The sequence below is a fragment of the Tinamus guttatus genome, unplaced genomic scaffold (genome assembly GCF_059628265.1).
Source record: "Tinamus guttatus ecotype Peru unplaced genomic scaffold, ASM5962826v1 Tinamus_guttatus_pri_ptg000213l, whole genome shotgun sequence".
Classification (NCBI taxonomy): domain Eukaryota; kingdom Metazoa; phylum Chordata; class Aves; order Tinamiformes; family Tinamidae; genus Tinamus; species Tinamus guttatus.
In genome coordinates this window covers 9528920-9549201 of record NW_028288747.1, presented here as the reverse complement: position 1 = coordinate 9549201, position 20282 = coordinate 9528920, and the positions used below count along the sequence as shown (strand labels likewise).

General features: G+C 36.8%; 1 protein-coding gene across 3 annotated transcripts in view; it reads left to right on the top strand.

Annotated features, from left to right (window-relative positions):
- DCUN1D4 (defective in cullin neddylation 1 domain containing 4) overlaps positions 1 to 16055 on the top strand; it is a 31242-nt gene extending 15187 nt beyond the window's left edge. For 2 of the 3 annotated variants that reach the window (XM_088524739.1, XM_088524738.1), the window contains 8 exons: positions 353 to 467; positions 7074 to 7165; positions 9165 to 9235; positions 11253 to 11344; positions 12278 to 12386; positions 14446 to 14550; positions 15005 to 15107; positions 15214 to 16055. In XM_088524739.1, the coding sequence (XP_088380865.1) occupies positions 353 to 467; positions 7074 to 7165; positions 9165 to 9235; positions 11253 to 11344; positions 12278 to 12386; positions 14446 to 14550; positions 15005 to 15107; positions 15214 to 15269 (743 nt within the window). In that variant the 3' untranslated portion in view covers positions 15270 to 16055. The remainder of the gene's footprint in view (positions 1 to 352; positions 468 to 7073; positions 7166 to 9164; positions 9236 to 11252; positions 11345 to 12277; positions 12387 to 14445; positions 14551 to 15004; positions 15108 to 15213) is intronic. The other variant, XM_088524740.1, reaches the window with a different exon arrangement.
- The last annotated feature ends 4227 nt before the right edge of the window (positions 16056 to 20282 follow it).

The window sequence follows — 20282 nt, the reverse complement described above, 5'->3', positions numbered from 1 at the left end:
CTTATAACTTCTGATTTGAATAAATGACTGGAAATTAGGATGCCTCATGCAGGCTTCAAGTACTTCTTTGGTGTTTTCGTACTTCTTATTCATACTAGGCTAAAGTAGCACTAGCATTGCTGTATATTTTGGTATAATTTCTAGTGCTTTTGCCTTTACCTTAAATCCGATGATAGAAAACCATATAGAAGTAAGATAGTTTTTTCTCTTGACAGGAGACCATTTCTGTAATTTTTAAATCCATTAACTTCCTTCCTCCCCTCCCGTTTGTAATATGCCTACTAGTGGCCACAGTTCAACTGATCTGCAACAGTTTCATTGCTTGTACTGGTGTTTTTAATTCCCTCTGTAGGAAGTCTTCGGTCTTGCAGTTCATCAGACTGCTTTAGTAAAGTGATGCCTCCAAGGAAAAAGAGGAGACCTGCAGCAGGAGATGATTTATCTGCTAAGAAAAGTAGACATGATGGGTATGTCATCTTACCATGAGCTAAGATTGATGGAATATCTAAAGATGCTTAGCTGATATGATTGTATGTTTAATTACTACTGGAAATGATATTCAGATTTGATTGGATTCTCAGTGTGGAACCGTGGCCTGTGATTGAACTGCTGGATTTGAATAAGCACATCTAGGTTTAATTCCTGTTTTATCTTTTCCTAGTTGTGCAAAAATCTTGTAGGGAACTTGGCTTTGCTTTGGGTTGACGACTGTAAAAATAGACATGTTCAAAATGAGCTTTCAGTTAGTAAGACTGTTATCTTCTTATACCTGTGTGTGTATATAGGATGATAGTGTATGTGTGTGTATATATATACATAATATAGACTAGAATATACCAAGTCTAGACTTGGCATATTCAATTTACAGCCTGTTAGAAACGGACATTTTGATTTATAGCTCCCTCTGAACCGCTGCCTTACCTTAAGTCATAATCTCTCCTTATCTTGTTGTGGTTTTATATGGATTGTGTAATGATGGATGAGGATTGTTTAGGGAAGGTGATAGCCACTGATGGAATGGTGGCTGAGGTGGCATTCCTCCCTTCCCTCTTTCCTCTGGCCAGCACAAATGCAAGTGCTCCGTAACCGTGTGTATGAGCAGCGTATCCTTTTGGAGTAGTTTGTTGCACAGCTGACGCTTCGGGAAATGTTGGAGTCTCCCTGTATGCTTGGTTAGCCTCAGTTTTTCAGAATACTCCTTGTATGCAGGACTTAGGCACTAAATTCAGAGTTCTTGGGAGGAACAGGATGGTACTCCTACATGGTAGGTGCTATCACATGTTAGTAGAAGGGCTAAAGTATGATAATACCTTTTCATTGAAAGGCAGTGACATATACAGCAAGAAAGCTTTTCTGCCACTGTATCACCTGGTAGAATTTGAGCTCTCTTGCATTCATGTAATGCAGGTAGCTTAGAAAACCCCTTATCCCATGATCTTCTAAAAAGGCATAAAGATGCCACACGCACACCCCCCCGCCCCCAATGATCAGCCTGAAAAATGATTGTAATATCAGACTTAGGCTGGGTAATTCTGTTTCTAATTCACCAGCATGAGTGAGAAAAATGCTGGTAACCAAATTAAGCCTCTGGCTATGCCTCTGTAACTCCATTGTTTTAAATAGGGTTGCACAACTGTAGCTGCAGTGGAATTTATTAAAGGATCTGTTGATGCAGAAGAAGAAAGATTTCAACTCTCCCTTTCATTGCTTTGCATAAGCAGTGTTAGCAAGATCAAAAAAAAGCAGTACATCTTAATACTTTGCTGCTTTTCAGAAGTACTAAAATGTTAGAGCTAACAAGTTGATAGCTTATTCACTACATCTTATTCAAGATAGATATACAGTTGTGGAAGTGAAACCAGGAAAAAATGTTTACATCACTGAAGTAGAGATGTTAGCATAGTTTAACTCTCCTTTTGCTGAAATGCTGTCAGTAGAACAGAGTAAACAAGATGAGAGTGTAAGGCTATTTGTGAGCAAGAAATACAGATTTATTTAATCCAGGTATTAAATAAATGATAAGCTATTTTTTTTTTTTTACTCTAAGCAGTGTCATAAGTACCTACATATATTTTCAACTTTTTGAAAGCATAATTTAAAGGACTTTTATTATATCTGTATTTCAGCTAATAGATCCTAATTCTGCTGTTAGGGACTGCCTAAGGCTCCCTTAAGAGACCCCTTGGCCCGCTTTTAGAAGCAGAGGCAAAACCAGACCTTCTCTGGTAAAACCATCCTTCTCTGTGATGTGCTTCCAGTTTTTGTCAGTCAGTCATCTTAACTTCCAAGACAGTTTGGGTCAATTCTTGTTTCAGCATGACTAGCAATAGAAATTAATTTGCTGAACTTTCAGCTCAGTTTTAGAGCTGTGTTTTCCTTCCAGGAAGGATTTCTTAATCTGGTTACGCCTCTGTAACGTTCTGTGAGCAAGCTGGGCAAAGGGCAAGACCTCTCCTACTTCATGCTCGTCTCCTGGACAGAGCTCAAGCCTATTGTGTTTGGTTTGGGAAGGCCAGGCAAAAATGAACGTGATTACATAAACGGCTAGAGCAGTGTGCACTAGTGGAATTATTTCTGATGGCATTTTCTTTTTATGTTATGGACAGAGAATGATAGAAACACTGTGGGGTGTGCCAGCATATGGGAGAAGGGGCCTGTGCTCCCATTTTTTACCACTGCTGATATTTTAGAGATAGACTTCCTGGAAGCTGCATGCTGTAAAATTGTGATAGATCTTCAAGGCACATTAGCCTGTGTGGATCCTGTGTTGTTAAGTGAAAAAGTCGCCTTCTGTATATTGCTCTTCTGTGACAGGTAGAAGTACAAGGAAACAAAGGGAAGATAAAGCAAATTTCATATAAAGGTAGTGGCAGGATAAGAGTATAACTATGTACTGTGTAGTTATCTAATTCTGTGCATTAGTTATGCAATTTCTATCCAAATACAGGATTCTGCAGAATTTTTACTGAAGGAAGAATGAGCTGTGTAACATCTTTCTTTCTCTCTCTCTCTTTTTTTTTAATTCCTCCCAGATAGTTCCATTTAAAAAAAAAAAAACACTCTTCATCCCAGAATTGTGCTGAGCAGAGAAGTCTTATAGGAATGGGTATTTGGACCTTACAATGATGAAGAGTGAATGCTTCCCCAAAACCTTTGATTTCAAGAAATTAGATCTAGAGGTCTAACTCTAGACCTCTAGACCCTTGGATGTGTGTAAAGAACACATCAGAGCTTATTTATATGAAAAAAACAGATCAACTTTATTGGGCCCTGTGCTCTGCAAGAAAAATGCACATTTTGAAAACAGTAAACACAAATTATTAATACTGGCAAGTAGAATATGACTGTAATAATCTTGCAGATTTTCAGCAGCTTTAGTGATTTCTTGGTCTTATTTTAGCTAGGTTGCTTTTTCCCAGCCTTGCTCCAGATTCTTTCCTCCCTCTAGTTAGTGAAATGGCCATAACAAAAAAAGAAAAAAACAGAAGCTCCTCAAGGGAATGTTAGTTTTAATATAGGGAAACATTTAGTGAAGTCAGCTGTCACTGTTCTGACACTGACAACTTGACTGTCAGTGTCAAACTAGTAAAGGTGAATATTTTTTAAGTGCAAGTTATTCCGAATCACTAACTGTGTGTGTGCCTCATGTAAGAGAGAAATACATACTTTCTGCCTAGGCAGTTTGTTTTCTTGCTGTTTCATTGTACCTGATGAGCAGCATGCCAGGGTTGAGGAATGGATAGGGTAATTCTAAGTGCAGAGGCAGACACTCTGTTTGCTGTTGTCCAGCAGACATATGCACAGCATATGCTCCAGGAAAATATTCTACCTGCATCCTTTTTACCTCTGAGGATAAAGTTCTACATGTATCCTTTTATCTCTGAGGGTGGAGAAAGCAAACCCTAGCATTCCTGTTCAACCTTCAGTATCCTCTGAAGCAGCTCAGACTGTGGTACCAGAAGTACCAGATGTACTCAGTGGCCCTTTCTTTATGGAAAGTTACTTTTCAGACTCTGAGCAATAGAGTCTTTCATTTGGGGCATGTGATTGAAACTTTGCAGGTTTCTGTCATGGACCATCAAAGCAAGTTTTAGCAGTTTTGCATCTACCTGCGTTGCAAGAGCCAGTGCCCTCAACACAAAGGCAGGGCACCATTAGCAGTGTGCACAAAGGATACAAGGTACTAAGATGCAAGGCTGGTGCCTGATGACTCTTCTGGCCGTTTGTGCTCTCCCCTCTGCATGTAACACTTTTTGGGAGAGTTAAATCAGTTAAATCTGAATCTCTGATATTTCAGAGAACACGGTCTTTGGAGTTCCCTCTACCCTGCACTGCTGGGTTGGTCTTCTTGTGGTACTGGATGGGATTGCAGTGAGTTGTTATCTCAGGTATTTATTGAATTCCTTGCAGCTCCCTGCTCATCTTGCCTCAAAAGTGCTTCAGGGATTAGAAGTCTCTCGCCAGTAGAACCGGCTACTAGTTAGATTAGGTTGCTGGAGGGACAACTTGGTATTTGGATTAAACAGGAGAACAAGCTTCTCTATCCATGAGAGCCTACAAAATGGGGATTGTATTGGTGTTACTTGCCTCTGTCATGTTCCTTCTTAAATGATTTTTATTTTGTAGAGTAGGTGGTCTCATATTGGCTCCTGGAGGCTGAAAAGAGTAGAGTTTGAGATTCACCCAGCCATTATTGTTGCATGATTTTATGCTTCTGACCCTGTGTATTTATCTTGTCTGATATGATGTCACTTGCTTTTTTTCATTGGTGTCCGGTTAATCAGCTTGCAGCAGATACCAGGGCAGTCTGAGACTATATACTTCCCAATTTTATTTTCTGCGTTTGGGAAGTAATCTTACCATCATCGGCTGAAGGTCTTTAATCACATTAGTTTCTCAGAAATCAAGCTCCAGTGGTCAGAACTTTTTGAACAATAAGTTCGAGGCCAGAGCGTTTTGCTCAAAATAAGGCCGTATGTGGGCCTCCTTGATATCGTTTGTGAATGTTATTGTTACCTACAGTTCTTAAACACTGCCTTCAGACTAAGCACAGCAGAGTTGCAGGCCTATGTGAACTGTGTGAAAACTCACTTTCTTAGATGCAGTGGGTATACAAAAGGGATGCCTTATTTTTATTCTCATTTTCCTTCCACTTACACTGACTGCTATTGCTGTTGCCTCTGTTGAGGCTGCAGTGTGAGCTCTAGCATTTGTAGATGCAGGAATGCTTTTCTTGAAATAACTGGATAGCTTACAGCTCTGCCACTGGTTCTGTTTATTAAGAGTTTCTTAAATCCCTGACAGTTAATGTGCTGTTGAGTTATATGAGTGACAGGGGAGCATGGTTGTCTTCTCTTCAGAAGAAACAACATTGTCTTGGGCTGAATCTCCATCCTTGGGAAACACTTCCTCGGCATGTCCCAGGTCCCAGGAGTGCTCTTGTAGACTTGGACCAAAAGTGTTCAATAGTTCCAGCTACAACCAGTTTTTTTACTACGTATTCCAGTTGATGTTTTGTCATGTTTGTTTGCTATAAAATGGCGATACAGAATAATTATTTTTTGCCAAAGTTGTAACATAATTGGTATGCCTCCTACCTTTGGCAGACAGAAACTTTTTTGTTCTTCTGAATTCAGAATATTTAAAGCCATGTTGTTTAGGTTTCTCCTAATCATAGTTGCTTCTGCAAGTGTAAGGATTAATTAAAGTTATCAGAGAGATGGAAAAATAAGTCTTCAGAATGAAAAGATTTTTAGGGTTAGTATCCATGATCCATGTGCCACTGATGTCCCAATATGGGCTCCTCATGGCTCATAAGTGAGCTAGGTGGAAGAAGAGAGATCCATGCACTCCGAGCTCTTTTGAATAAGCTTCTTGCATATGTCTTTCTAGAAGGACAAAGTGGTGATGAAATCAAGCCCAAATTAATTTCATCAACGCATTTCAGATTTCTCCTTCAACCAATTAGTCACTTCTTTGGCCTCTCACGGCAGGATTTGACCCCGTAAGAGGAGGGACTGGAACGTTCCCAGAGCCGTTCTTGGCGGCCTCCCCTGGGTTGAGCTGTTTGTTACTCGGCTCTTCTCAGCCGCAGGAGTCTGAGCGATGGCAGCGCGTGTGGACCCAGGTTGGCGCGTGTGTGCGCAACGGGGAGCAACCGCTCGCGGCGGGGGTCTCTCTCCTCCAACAAGCTGCCACAAGTGGTATCATCTCTGTTCCAGAAAAGCCTAACAGCACGGAGCAACTCCTGCTGTACCTTCCATGTTTCAGATGTTGAATTCAGAGGACGAGTGTCATTGCCTGAATGCAGCTGAAAATCCTGAAGCTGCTTGTACAAAAAGATCATTACTCTGCCAGTCATGTTCTGGTGATAGCGGGGTCACTACTGATCTAGCCTTTCAAATAACTCTTTACCCCATGTCGAATGGGGTTTGAGTTACTGTCAGTTGAGCGCTGTAACTTGTTCTCTATGGTATGGTTTGTTTGGGTTTTCTGTTTGTTTTTGAGTTTCTAACTTACTGGAATAAAAAGAATGTAGTTGTGGGGCATGGCTGTTTTGGCCTTTGTGTCTTTTATAGGCCTTCAAGGAGGCAAAAGGATTATGTGCAGCTGTCTTCAGCTAATAAGTAATCCACAGTGCGTGAAGCATGTGTGCACCTGCGGGTAGAAGCCATGTTCACTATGACACAGAATTATTGTGTGTTTAAACCCATGGCCAGGGTGCAGCCCATGCAACTGATTGTGGTAACTAGGTGTCTATGTGTGAAAATCTTACCTTCCACCAGTGCAAAGCATTCTGAGGCTGAACTGAATAGTTCTATTCTGTGTTTATTATCCAGGGAGCTCATGTATGTGAACAATTAGGAATCGGTTAGAGCTTGATGGCCTGTTGAGAAAATGTATTTAGATTCAGTGATGGGCTAAGCAGTTTCGCAAACAACTGGGTATGAGGACAAGATGTTGAGTAAGCTGGTTAATGAAAGAAAATGTGTAGCTGTTGAAAATGGGTATTGACTAAAAGATTGTTTTAAAATTTTGACGAATGAATTATTTCTCTCTCTCTCTCTTTTAAGTATGTATAGAAAATACGATTCGACTAGAATAAAAGCAGAGGAAGAAGTCTTTTCAAGTAAGAGATGCTTAGAATGGTTCTATGAATATGCAGGTAAGGGTGACATAAAATTTTCCTTCTGACAACAGCTTAATCTACACTGAAAGTAAAAATTGCATTAACTGAGCTTGTCGAGACTGATTATAGAGGCATTTTGGCAAAACAGGTTTAAAGAGGAAACTTTTCTTTTGGTCTTTGTAGCCTGAAGTTGAATATTTCAAGGTATAGTTTGTCTTGTTAAATAAAAAGGATAAGGTCTGTATTTTAAAATATTTTAAAAGGTGTATACTTTACTCAGATCTATAGTTAAGTCTCTATTTGTGTCCAAAATATTCTCTCTTTTGCTCAGAGGCCTTTTCACCTGCTTTGTTAACACTGAGCAGCACAAACTTACACTGTCAGAGATGATTCCTTTTAAGCAAAGGGTAGTGTGATTTGTTCCTGTTGGTTCTAATTTCAAGCACAACAGTGAATCAATTCATGTATGCCAGAATAGTGTCATCTTTTAATAGTTTTCCATCTTGCAATATAGGAAAGGTATACTGAGTTCTTTATTCCCTTTCTTATACATGAAAATTTTCTTCAGGCCTTAGTTCTAAAATTACCCTTTATGAAATGGAGTCACAACAGATGATCATTGAATACTGAAGTCAGTGGTTGTGGTTTCTTTTCATGATTTTACACATGCTTTTCTGAAGGGAAGAATTTGAAATAGGGGAAAAAAAATCTTCTTATGACTCTAAATAAGATTAAAATTAAATATATAGTTAATGAAGGAAATAAGGTCATCTAGCAGTTTTCTCATACTATCTTGCATAACATTTCTCTTCGTTCATTCCCTTTAGTCTACTTTCTACATGTAATGAAGAGTGACTTAATTTGTTATTATAAAATTTTCCTCTAATAGCATTACATAAATCAAACCATACTGAGTTCTCTTGTCTGTGGTGGTCTATTCAGTCAGATGAGACAAGTCTAACCTTTTGGATTCTGTGGACCAGTTTGATTTTTTTTCCCTCCTTTTCTTTTTACTGTAGCATCAGGGATAACTCATTCCTGACAAGAGTTCAGTGGAAAGAAAGGATAAAAGGAGGGCAATATGAGAGAGAACTTTGGGGTTTCCATTGGCTACATATGCCTAGATAAGCCAGAGGAAAATGGAGAGTATGATTTTGTTCACGGTAGCGAATAATATTCTAAAAAATGGATTTTCGAAGGATAATTTTTATATGTGCTTGCTTCTTAAGTCTTCTCTTGTATTTATGCAGACGGTTGGTGCTGCATTTGTTTCTTTCCCCTGGGTCTTTGTATTACAGAGTAAGTCTTTCTAAAGGCTGTTGTGTATATTCAGAGAAGTGTTGGTGGGAGGAAGTGATGTGAGGATGGGGAAAAGATATAATTAAACCTCGTTATATCTAGAATTGTAGGCCACCTAATAATAAAACATAGATTGTTTTTCCTCTCATAAAACCTCTTTTTCTTCCACATTTGATCCTTATGTCAGTTGAAAGCAGGTATTTCAGTCTTCTGTGCTGCTTTTCCCAAAATGAGCGCTTCTTAATGTGCATAAAATACATTGAACAAAATAGCCTAAATAGTTATACTTCAAAAAGGTTATCTTGTGCAATATACTGTCTTAATGATATCTATATATTTTTAGTATTGCATAAGTTATTAATATCTTGATTTTAATAGTAGCTGTTTTAGCTTTTGAAACTTTTCTTTCTTCTAAGTAAACAAACAAAAAAAAACTATGTATAATTCATATCTTCCTTCCCCCTTCGCCTGCCAAAATAAAGAACACTTTCATTTTAGTCTTTTTCTTGTAAGTGATATTTTGTAAAGATAGTTTATAAATGAGGTAATGATAAAGGGTGTTTTGGGAACGTATCAAAGCCTGATAATAAGAAGGGAGGTAGTTATCACATGTCAAAACAAAAGAAGGTAAATTGTATGGAAATTTAGTTTTTACTGTGTGATTGCAGTTCTTTTGTGCTGTAATAGGCAAAAGGTAAGAGAATAAGACCATCTGTTCAAATTATTTTCTTTGCAGGCACTGATGACATTGTAGGGCCAGAAGGTATGGAGAAATTTTGTGAAGATATTGGAGTTGAGCCAGAAAATGTAAGTTCCAGCTTAATTCAAAATCTTTCTAGCCTATTATGATGATGAGGAGACAGTTTTATCTCTTTTCCATTAGGAATTAAAAATGTATAAATTTCAGATTTTGAAGAAGCAATTTAAAGGAGTGTAAAGCAGAGAGGTTTATAGGAATACTTGGAAACAAATTGCCACCATCTTAAGCTAAAAGCCGTTAACTTGTGAAATCTCAAACTTTTCTTTGCCACTTTCCTGCCTTCCAACTGTTTCCCCCCCATCTCCTCAGGGGAAAAAAAAAAAAGTGGAAGTATTTTCTGAGGCCTTATTGGAAGTTTAATACAACAGCAACAAACATGTTTTATCTGTGTTTGCTAAAGGAGAAAGGGATTTCAAGTAGGAAGACAATTTTAACATTCCCATCATGCCATTTCAAAATCCTAATGGATCATGAATTGTTGTGCCTCTTATAGGCTATTTCTAATGTAAAATGTGTGCTCTTTAAATACACGTGCAAGTCTTGTCTCTTGTAGGATTTGTGGAGCATCATCCATCTAGATAAAATGGAAATTATATTTTTCAAAGATTTATTAGAAATGTAATATGGAATTTCTTAACTTTGAAGCTCATAAGTACAATAAAACTTTGCATTTGCAGACATTTTGGGAATATAAGAGGATATTCTGATTTTGCCATTAGAAGTGTTTATAGCTGCATTAGCATGAGCTAGGTAAAGGGCTGGTTTGCAGATTTATATGGCATGATTATTTTTTCCCTTTGCTCCTAGTCTACAGTGAAAGTTGTCCTGCAGCTTCTCCCATACGTCTATCAAAAGTGATATCTTGAGTTCATGAATGTAATGCTAACCTTTTTTTCAAATACTAACTTGCCTCAGCTTCGTATGTGAGCTTTGAAAAAGGTATCTAAATTTCTTTTGGGGATGAAGCATTTCTTTTTTGGATAGAAATATTTATGAATTGGCCTTTGTTTTGCAGTTTTAGGCAATTTTGACATTGTTGTTCATCCACATGGTATCTACCTGATTTATGCAGCATGTTCAAATTGTGAGATTATGCAGGGTGACAGTACCCAGGCATAGCTGAGTTCAGGTGGGATCGTCATTGACTTCAGAGCAATTAGATTTCACCAGTCTCATAGATTGCACTGTTGTTGATTCGGGAAGGAATTTGATAAATTTCAGAAGCAACTTGCTTTTTGTGATTGGTTCAGGAAAGCTTTTGTTTGGCTTTTGCTTTTATGTTAAGTTCACCAACCCACCCTCCCCATGGCTGTGCTGCTCAGTGCATGCACAAGGACTTTCTGCGCATCTTCCTTTGGAGAAGAGGCGGTTGCTGCCAGTGTGGGTGTGTGTTGGCTCTGTATCTTTGCACTGTTGCTTTCTTTGCATCACATGAGGTGTGAAGATTGCAGCAGTTAGGCTCGTGCTGCTGTTTTATACTGTATTGCCTCAAATAGGTGTTAAAGTTTCTGAAGCATTCCAGTGTTTCAAATATAAGCTTTGCTGTCCTGAACTGTTACTGTCCTTGATTTTACTTTGAGGGACTATGTTATTAATCTGAACGTGCAGCTATGTAAAGACACCTGTAAGTTGCTTAAAAACTGAGTTAAAGGTTAGTGTCTTTTCATAAATTTAAAAGTATTGATACTTTAACAGAGTCCATGATGATATAAATATTATAAGGAAATAGCTTTTTTTTTTTTTCTCTAAAAGGGTCTTAACTGTTGCTCCGGATATGACTGCACCTGTGTATGAGAGACTGGAGAGACGGCTGTGTGGAAGGCAGGGGGGAGTGGTGGGAGAGGAGATGGGCATGAATATTTTATGCATAGACAGGTAATATAGTCATATTTAGGTGATTTAACTTCTCAGTAGGAATAATCTGAACATCCTGATGTATTATTCAATTAAGGTATTTTTGACTACTAAATAGTAACTATTTGAAAAATGTGTGGGTTTTGTTTGCTTTTATTTAATTGATTAATTCTATTCAGTCTTGATTTTTCCCCCCCACCTTTTAAACAGGTAGTTATGCTTGTATTAGCATGGAAGCTGGATGCACAAAACATGGGTTACTTTACATTACAGGAATGGTTGAAAGGAATGACATCACTACAGTAAGTGCTCTGGAAAAAACCTCCAACTCTGCTGTAGTTTTTTTTGTTTTTTTTAAGAGTATTTTTAAACATAAAACTTGAGGCATAGCACTCTGCTTTAGAGTAGTAGCTCTACTCTACACAGTAGCTCTGTGTTTTTTTGCTCCTGTTTATGGGATGTGGCTCACTTGCAGGTAACTTTATCCTTAAAGCTACCTGTTAAATACAGTTGGCTTAAAATGTTGGGAGTCTTGAAAAAACAAATGTCAAGAGGTTTGATACTGCTAATTCTCAAGGAATAAGATATTTATCTTTGTTCCTGAATTGGACTTATGTATTTAACTTCCTAAGATTTGGGGTCATTGCAGAAATACTAAATATTGGTATGTTATTAGCGAATGTGCAGTTTAAAGTGCTATATAATACACTGTTTGTGTATTTCTGTTACCATGCATTTTATGTTCTTTTTAAGAATTGGTTTTTTTATTTGAGACTCATCATCATGAGATAATTAAAGTGTAGTTGTATAATTACAACTTGATAGAGAGCTGGGGAAGGACTGTATTTTAACTTGTCTTCCAAAGCAGATTCATTAAAACTGTATAGGAAACTTTATCAGTAAAACTAAAGAAGTGTAGTTGCACTTCTGTGCTCTGTTGGCTGCCTGCCTTGTGTAGATAAGCTCTTGGCTAATCTGCTGGGGAATGCGTTTTCTATGAGTCCAAACAAATTTTTATCAGTCTTACAAGCATAAGCTTTGGCTAACTTATCTAAATTCTTTTCCCACCTTGGGTTAAATCAAGACATCTTACATAAACAAACTCTTAAATGTCTTACATTTTGTATGAACGCAAATTTGTGGGAACATGAATACGTTAGAGATTTTTTCTGAAAACATCAAGACACGAATATAAGAACATAGACTATAAAATCTCTGTTTTGTTTTTCTTGTAGATGTGATACAACAGAAAAACTGAGAAACTCTTTGGATTACTTGAGATCTTTATTAAATGAGCCTACCAATTTTAAACTTATTTATAGATACGCGTTTGACTTTGCACGGGTGAGTATGTGGAAGGCTAAAAATAAACTTTACTTTCATAAATAATAGAGGCCATATACTATTTCTCTTCCCAAGACAGCACTCAAGATTGCTTCTAACACATGGAGTTTTTCTTAAGTATATGCAAAACATCAGAAAAAATACAAAGGATGCTTGATGGTTAGTGCATTAGTGTTTCAGATTTTGTGCAGAAGACATATTTTACTGCCTCTTCGCTTCAAGCTCTTTTATGACTTTGAGAAAATTGTTTGGGCCCTATTCTGTTGCATACTGGAGCTTGACCATTTACTTCCATTGGCTTTTTTTTTCCCCCCTGCTGCTTCTTTTAGTGTTTGGATGTCATAAGTACAAAGATATTTAAGCCTGGAAGATAGTTCAGACAGTTCTGTAGGTAGTAAAAATAAATTAATTTAAATGTTAAAAGCTGGTTATTGTGTAAATACTGTTTCAGAAAACTATAGGAAGGTATATGGTATCCTGTTATCAATCTTCTTAGTATAAAATACGAATTGCTAAATTTCCACCTGGTACTAGAAACTGCAATATACATATATACAGTCTGCACTATATACATAAGGCTACTCCTTCCCAAAGGGAGCCATAAAAAACTTGAATTTCCTGAATTAAGCATGTATACTGACAAGAAATTTGGACATTCTCCTTCTCTACATGATGGATCACGGAGGATTTTTAAAAAGGATCACAATTTATTTGGCAAAACTGAAGATCCAATTTTGAAGCACCAAGAAAACTGACAGCAAAAAGGTAACATTTTAAGAAAAAATGACAAAAATTGATTGATCTACTAGCTATAATGACAGTTTAGTCTCGCATAAGAAATTGAAATTCGTGATACAAGTGCTTTCTGCTTGTCAGCATGCAGAGATTCTCAGGAGATCCCTTCCAAGCCAGGAAGCCTACAGTCTGGATATGGCAGCATGCATGCACCTACTGTGAGAGAAACAAACCTCTTGGTTCCTTAATTTTCTTTGCTCTAAAACAAAGTATTCAATTTTTTCTGGAAGTAAAATACTTGTGCAAGAAATAACAAAAATGCCAAAGAAGTTGAAGATGCTGATGAAATATTCCAAATTGATTTTTTTAAAACTATTATGAAATTTTGCCAGCAGAGTGACTGTCAAAGAAATGAAAAGACTTAAGGCGAGTGGGTGGAGTGTTTTCAAGAGACGATAAACAAATGGACACAACATACCTTGCTGTTGAGAAGGAAACTGAACATGGAGATGTGAATTTTTTGAAAGAGGAGGGAGGAGAAACAAACAAATAAAAAACTTCGGAATTGCAAGTCAAGGTTATATCAACTAGAGAAATTTTGAAATTCTATTAGAGTAATAGGACTATTGAATTTAGAGTACTATAGGATGAGGGTGAGTCTATAGGAGAATGGCATACTGTAAAAGAGGAAATGAATGCTAACAAACATTAATATAGCTCTTCAGATGTGGCAGAAGAGAATGTACATCGTGTTAAACAGAATAATGAAAGTGAATGCTGAACAGGAAGGATTTTGGTTTTGGTTCAGAAGATTGTCTAATTTCCACACTACTGATAATCATTTTGGGAAAGCGCTCAATGGCAAAAACCACTGTCCTAAACTTCCTAAGTTTTGAGAGGTAATTTAAGTGTCTGCTATGATTTGGTATTTTAGAGTTAATTTGTCAGAAAAAAAGCAAGTATGATCTAGATTTGTTTTATGCAGCATGAATAGTTTAAATCAGCATGGACTTCAGGATGTCATTTAAAAGACCCTATGTTGGTGTTGAACATTAAAAGCATTCCTTGATAGATTTTCTCAAAGAACTGTCTTTGCTGTAGAAAGCAACTTCTGTCTGTAGCAAGTCATTAGCCATGAGGAAAAGTGTAATATTTTACTAGGAAGTTGTGTTCTAATTAATAAATAACAATATCTAATACTTTTTTTTTAATGTGTTTTGTGAATGAGTGAACTGTAGTCTGGCTATTGGGGGGAAATGAAAAACACTGAGATCATGGGTTTTCCTCCTTTTCTTCTTTTTGAACTGTTTTTCTCCTTCTACAGGAAAAGGACCAGCGCAGTCTAGATATCAATACTGCCAAGTGTATGTTGGGGCTTCTTTTAGGAAAAACATGGTCTCTCTTTCCAGTATTTCACCAGTTTTTAGAGGTATGAAATTTGAAAGGGAATGGTATTTTTTGTCTGTCTTCTCTGATATTTTATTGTAATGAAATATGCAGTAAACAACTAAGAATTGGTGCTTATATCAGAAATTATCCTGATTTAGATTATACTTAACTGCACTTGTACCTGCTGTTTTCCCTTCCTGTACACAAAATCTGTCTGCTGTTAATATTTAGTTAATACAGGAGAAATTGTAGAATCTGGCTTGGAATTGCCTACAGACTGTCATTTAATGTATACTTGCTCACTAGAATAAGCCCTAACTAGAAACAGGAAATACTCAACACTAATTTGACTACCTAGTGGTATGTTTAATTCCTGTTTGATTTTAAAGTTTAAAGTCATAATTCAACACAAACGTTAACTTTCTATAAGAATGTCTGCAAATCTGAGGGAGTGAAAATGCACTTTAGTAACTTATGTTTCTTGCCTTAAGCAGCAATCAAAATACAAAGTTATCAATAAGGACCAATGGTGTAACGTGCTTGAATTCAGCAGAACAATTAACCTTGACCTCAGTAATTATGATGAAGATGGAGCCTGTAAGTACCACTATATGTTGGTATTTTAAAATAATTTACTTCTGAGTTCAGTCATTCTGTATCCTGAAAAAATTTTGTAAAATACAGTTATTTAATCTCTCTGCAGGGCCGGTGTTGTTGGATGAGTTTGTGGAATGGTATAAAGGAAAACAGATGACATAGGAGTTGAACTATGCACAGCCACTCAAGAGTCACTGTTACCACAGTTATGTCAACCATTAGCCATAAACTGCTGTTTGTATGAAAGTGCATGCTGCTTCTCTTGCACTGCATCCCTCTTGCAGGGAACTTTTGGTGTTTGCTATTTAACAAGCCAGCTCTGCTTGCTGTGTAGCATTGTTCTCTTTGAAGGCTGCTTTGCATTCTGTATTTACACCACAAAATAGTGAACTTGCCAGCGTCTTCACTGTGATTATGTGTATATTGCTGTCTAAATTTTGTATATGTGTATAAAAAAAAAGCTTCACCTAGGGATTATTTCTGCAGAAATGTATTGTAAAAATAATTTTGTGGCATATTTCTAATCACTTATGTTCATTGAAACTTTAGTTATTTTTTATTTTGGTCTCAAATGTAGCATTTCTGAAAATGAAATGACCAGATTGCTTGGACAGAGTTACGATGAAGAACTATTGTCAGTTTTAATGTTACTGTTTGAGATGCCAATTTCTGAGGTGAGAAGAAATGCTGTGACTTTCTTCAGGGGGATTCACCAAACATGACCTTTTGCTTAACAGGAATGAAACATCAGTGTCTTAAAAGGAAAATATATATATATATACTATATATATATACATGCATATATATATATATATAAACACTGTAATAGTTATACATGCCACAGATGATTTCTATTTGAAGAAGGAAGTACTGACTTTTTAATGTTAAAACTGCAGTAGTTTCATTACAGGTACAAGTGAACAAATTAAAGTACCTTTTAAAAATGGATTTTAGACTTTTGTAAATTCCCTTTGGCATGTTTCTTTTAAACTTTGGTGTACTAAGTGTTTGGACTATGTTGTGATCTAATGGAATCGAAAGTTATATCGAAAATCAGTGGTTGGGGGGAATAAAGTCTGCTCTTCTCCACTTATGACTAATATAAGTGGGGATCTTTCTTTGTAATGCTAGTCTTTCCCATGATCTACAACTTAGGTTCTTAGTAATTAAAAATACTATATCAAGTAGTCAAAACATTGCTTTCCCTTTCAGGCTGGGGACTGGAATTTCTCAGCAGAATGCCCATTGCAGGCAGCGGGCACATTAAACACCAGCATTAAGAGACATTACATTTTAGTAGGGACCACTTCGTGTTTCATATGTTTGTTTGCTGAGGACAGTTCTAGTGGTTATCTGGGGAAAATGAGTGAATGGAAAGGTGTAAGTTCTGTATTTTTGTCATGTTGGATTTGCCTTACCCGTCCTTATTAAATAATGTTGCTGTTGATATTTTTAGGTTCTTGAAGTATCTGGTGCTATTAAACTTTGATCCCTGAGGATTTATAAAATGTTCCACATCATTTCATGGAACACTTAACAAAAAAGGACTAGTGAATATTTTGGACTAAAGAATATACTACTGCTTTTCTGTAGAAATATTTTTAAAGGTATTGGCAGTTTTGGGTTTTGTTTAGAAGGCAACTAGGGGGCAGGTGGCGGGGGGAAGCGTTTTAGGTTGAATGTGAAGTTTTCAGCTGTATTGAAGGCCCTGTTCTGGGTCCCTGAAGGCAGGAGCCCTCACTGACTTGCCTACTTTCAGGATTATGCCTGCTTTATCACAAGCACAGTAGCTTGCTTCCCAGGACCAAGAGGATGCAATTCCATTGCTACTGCTGGTCAATTGTCAATTTATATTCACTTTTTCTCCTTTTTTCTCTCTCCTTTCTTCCTCTTCCAAATTTAGCTGCCAAAGAAAGTTGTGTGTGCTTGTGTATTTGCTTAAATATACAATATGTTTGCCTATATAAAATCTGAAGTTTTGTGCTGTTAAGAAAATACTGCCTTTCCCCATGAAAGAGTCATGTTTTAATCTCTATGACACTAAATAAGTAGCATTCTTTAATCATGGTAAAATATACATAATCATTGCTCTTTCATGTACTGAATCGCTTAACATTAATACTTGATGCCAATTTGCACAATATTTGAATTCAATGGAGTGTGGTATTTAATGTTTACAATTAGTGTTTACTAAAACACACACTTAATTCAGTTTTCAGATGTAGATGTGTATAATGGTAAGGAAAAAAAGATGGAGCTGCATTAAAATAATGAATTTAGAAGCAATATATAACATGTAACTAAGCTGAATTGTAGTTGGTAAAATAGTAAGTGAAATACTGCAACTGTTCTTGATGTTTAGTTAATAACTCTAGAAAGTGGCTTAGCACAAATTGGTATGAATACTGCTAAGATACAAGACTGGTTACATAAGAAGTTTTATACGTAACAAATAATTTGGCTTCCAGTAATGGAAGCAAGAGCCAAAGACACTTTTAATATATTACTGATATCGGTGTAACTTTCATGTAACAGGGTCAGCAGAAATCTGTTGAGTTCAAACGTGTGTTCTTTTCCCCATTTTTGTAAATATTTAGCAGAATACAAAATCTAAAAACAAAGAAAAGAAATCCTATGGTGTAGATTAACATACCCTTCGATATTTCTTATGTGTAACGAATTGGGAGTGAGAACAAGGAATAATGTGTTTCAGCATGGATCAGATGGATACTGCAAATGTTCTACCTGTAAGCAAGATGAATTTGGGCTCTTCAGCAGTTTTAACACATGCATCTTCAGTTACAGGTAATCGATGTATTTACTGAAATTTATAGTGATCAAAATGAATTAAAGCTGACCCTCACAGCTGAAGCTTTCATACATTATCTGTCCTTTTGTGCTCTGTCTGCTGACAAGCACAGGGATCTGACCTTAACATTTCCAACTCTTGTATTTTGGAGATAAATTATCTCTCCTTTTTCCATTGTGAGTACTTACTGAAGCTACTTAATTTACCTTGTATTTAAGGCAAGTTTGATATTTGCTCTTTTGTTTCTTTGCTATGTCATCAAATAGTTGCTCTATTTTTGCTTTTCTTTTTTTAAAAAAGTTGATATACAGAATATTTGTACCTGAACAGGATACTGAAAGGTCATTGTGACAGAAGAAATATTAGTTTATGCTGTTTTTCATGTGTAAAATATCTGTCTGCAGAAACCTAATGGCCTATGTGTAATTCATGCTTGATATTTAGGAAATTGTAAGGTGCAAAGGCAGTTAGTGAAAGAAAAATAATATCTAGACTCCTCATCGGTAGAAAAAATATTGTTAGTGAAGCAGTTCCTGTCATATGTGATCCCGTGTGGTTTCAGATTGAGGCCAATCTTTAAATTACATGTTAAGATTCATTGCGTGTGCAGGGTGGTTGGACTAGATCTCTAGAGGCTCTTTCCAACCTTAACGATTCTATGATTCTATCCTACAGTAGTGGATACTTTAAATTGATAAATGACAGACATTTAGAACTCTTTATTAATAGAATAGTAATAGGAAATATTAATTACTGAAACATTCCACAAATTAAGTTTGCATATATTTCCCCTTCCTGCAAAATAGCATAAAATATTTTAAAATGCTAATTTAGTACTGTGTTACTATTTTCTTCCCACTCCTTCCTTCGTCCACCTCTCTCCAAGGAAGGCCGTTTGAGGAAGGTGGAATTTATTGGAATGCTTTATGTACTACTTGGATTTCCAGTAAGAATCTATACTAAGGTTATCTTTAAACTACAGTGAATGTTTGGATCGCCTTTGTGTGGCCTTTTTTTAACATTTGTAGGGGACTTGAGGCTTCTCCCATTGTATCGCAAATACAGACATTTTATTTCAGGACAGATATGCTTGCATGATCCAAGTGAGCTTTAGCTCATTGCTGCTTACTTAGCATTCACCAGGTACATTTCTTGGAGGGCAAGAAACAGACTTGAGTTTTGTTAACGTTTTTCAAGATTTCTGTTGACCCCTGGTCACAAGTCTTAACAAATAGTTAAATACTTCTGGAATTTGTAGACAGCTTTAAAGGTTAGTTTGTGCCCTGGTTTTAATTATAACTGCTAAGATACCTCTGTAGGCCTTACATTTTATCTCTTTGTATTGTTATAAAAGTGTATAGGATCCATCCACCAACTGAGTAGTTGGTTGTTGGTAACTGAGATGGTGGGTGTCTTGTGTGTGTGCGTAGGTGGCTTTTTTTTTGGGGGGCGGGGGGGAGTGTATTGTCACAAAACAGTTTCTACTGAGAGTGCTGTTGCAGGAACAGCAGTTGACCTTCACCTGTGAATGCTGTGTCTTCATTGTTTGCATGTTATATACGTAAGGTGTGCTAAACTCCTGTGACTCACAGCCTGACTAAAATACTGTTATGCCACCCAACATGATTCATCATGAGTTCCTTTTGGGGATTTTTGCTGGTGTTGCTGTAAAATGATATCCCACAAATAAACAGTACTTGTGATGTTTTCTGAAACTGACTTTAGATCTTTCTGTGGTTCATGCCTTAAAAATTCCGTCATGTGAATACACCTCACAGGTCAGTGAGAATTCCATATAAGGTGGCACTTTTTCTTGTCTAAAATGTCCATATAAAAAGCACCTGTATAATCCAGGTTTTTATATTCTTAAAATATGTTGTATTTTAATGTTTAGTCTGCCTTTGTCACTCTAGTAGCAGAGAACATCTTGTGCTGCAGAGTTTAGAAAATATACAATCTTTGGGTTCTTACATTGCTAATACTAAGGCAAATGATTTAAAACTTTGTTGGAAATGGCTATGTTTTAAATACTCTGTGTGTTTGTGTGTGTGAGAAACACTTATACAAGAGGTTTTTTTAAATGTAGAGTCAACTTCACCAGGAATGTATCTTCAGATGGGATTTTACAGCAAGAATCTTCATAACATGTTCATCTCTTAAAGCAAACACAAGATTCTGTAAATGTAGAGTTGGAAGAGAAGACAGTAGTCTGGTGTTAAAGGGTAGGAGGCACTGATCTGAGCAGTTTGTGTGCTGCTTTGGTCTGCACAAAACTCCCAACTAAACATAATTACCTACGCCGCGGAAAAGAAAACGCTTGGCAGTTTTTTTTCTGTTTTGTTAGATGCCTGCACCCACTCTGCCTG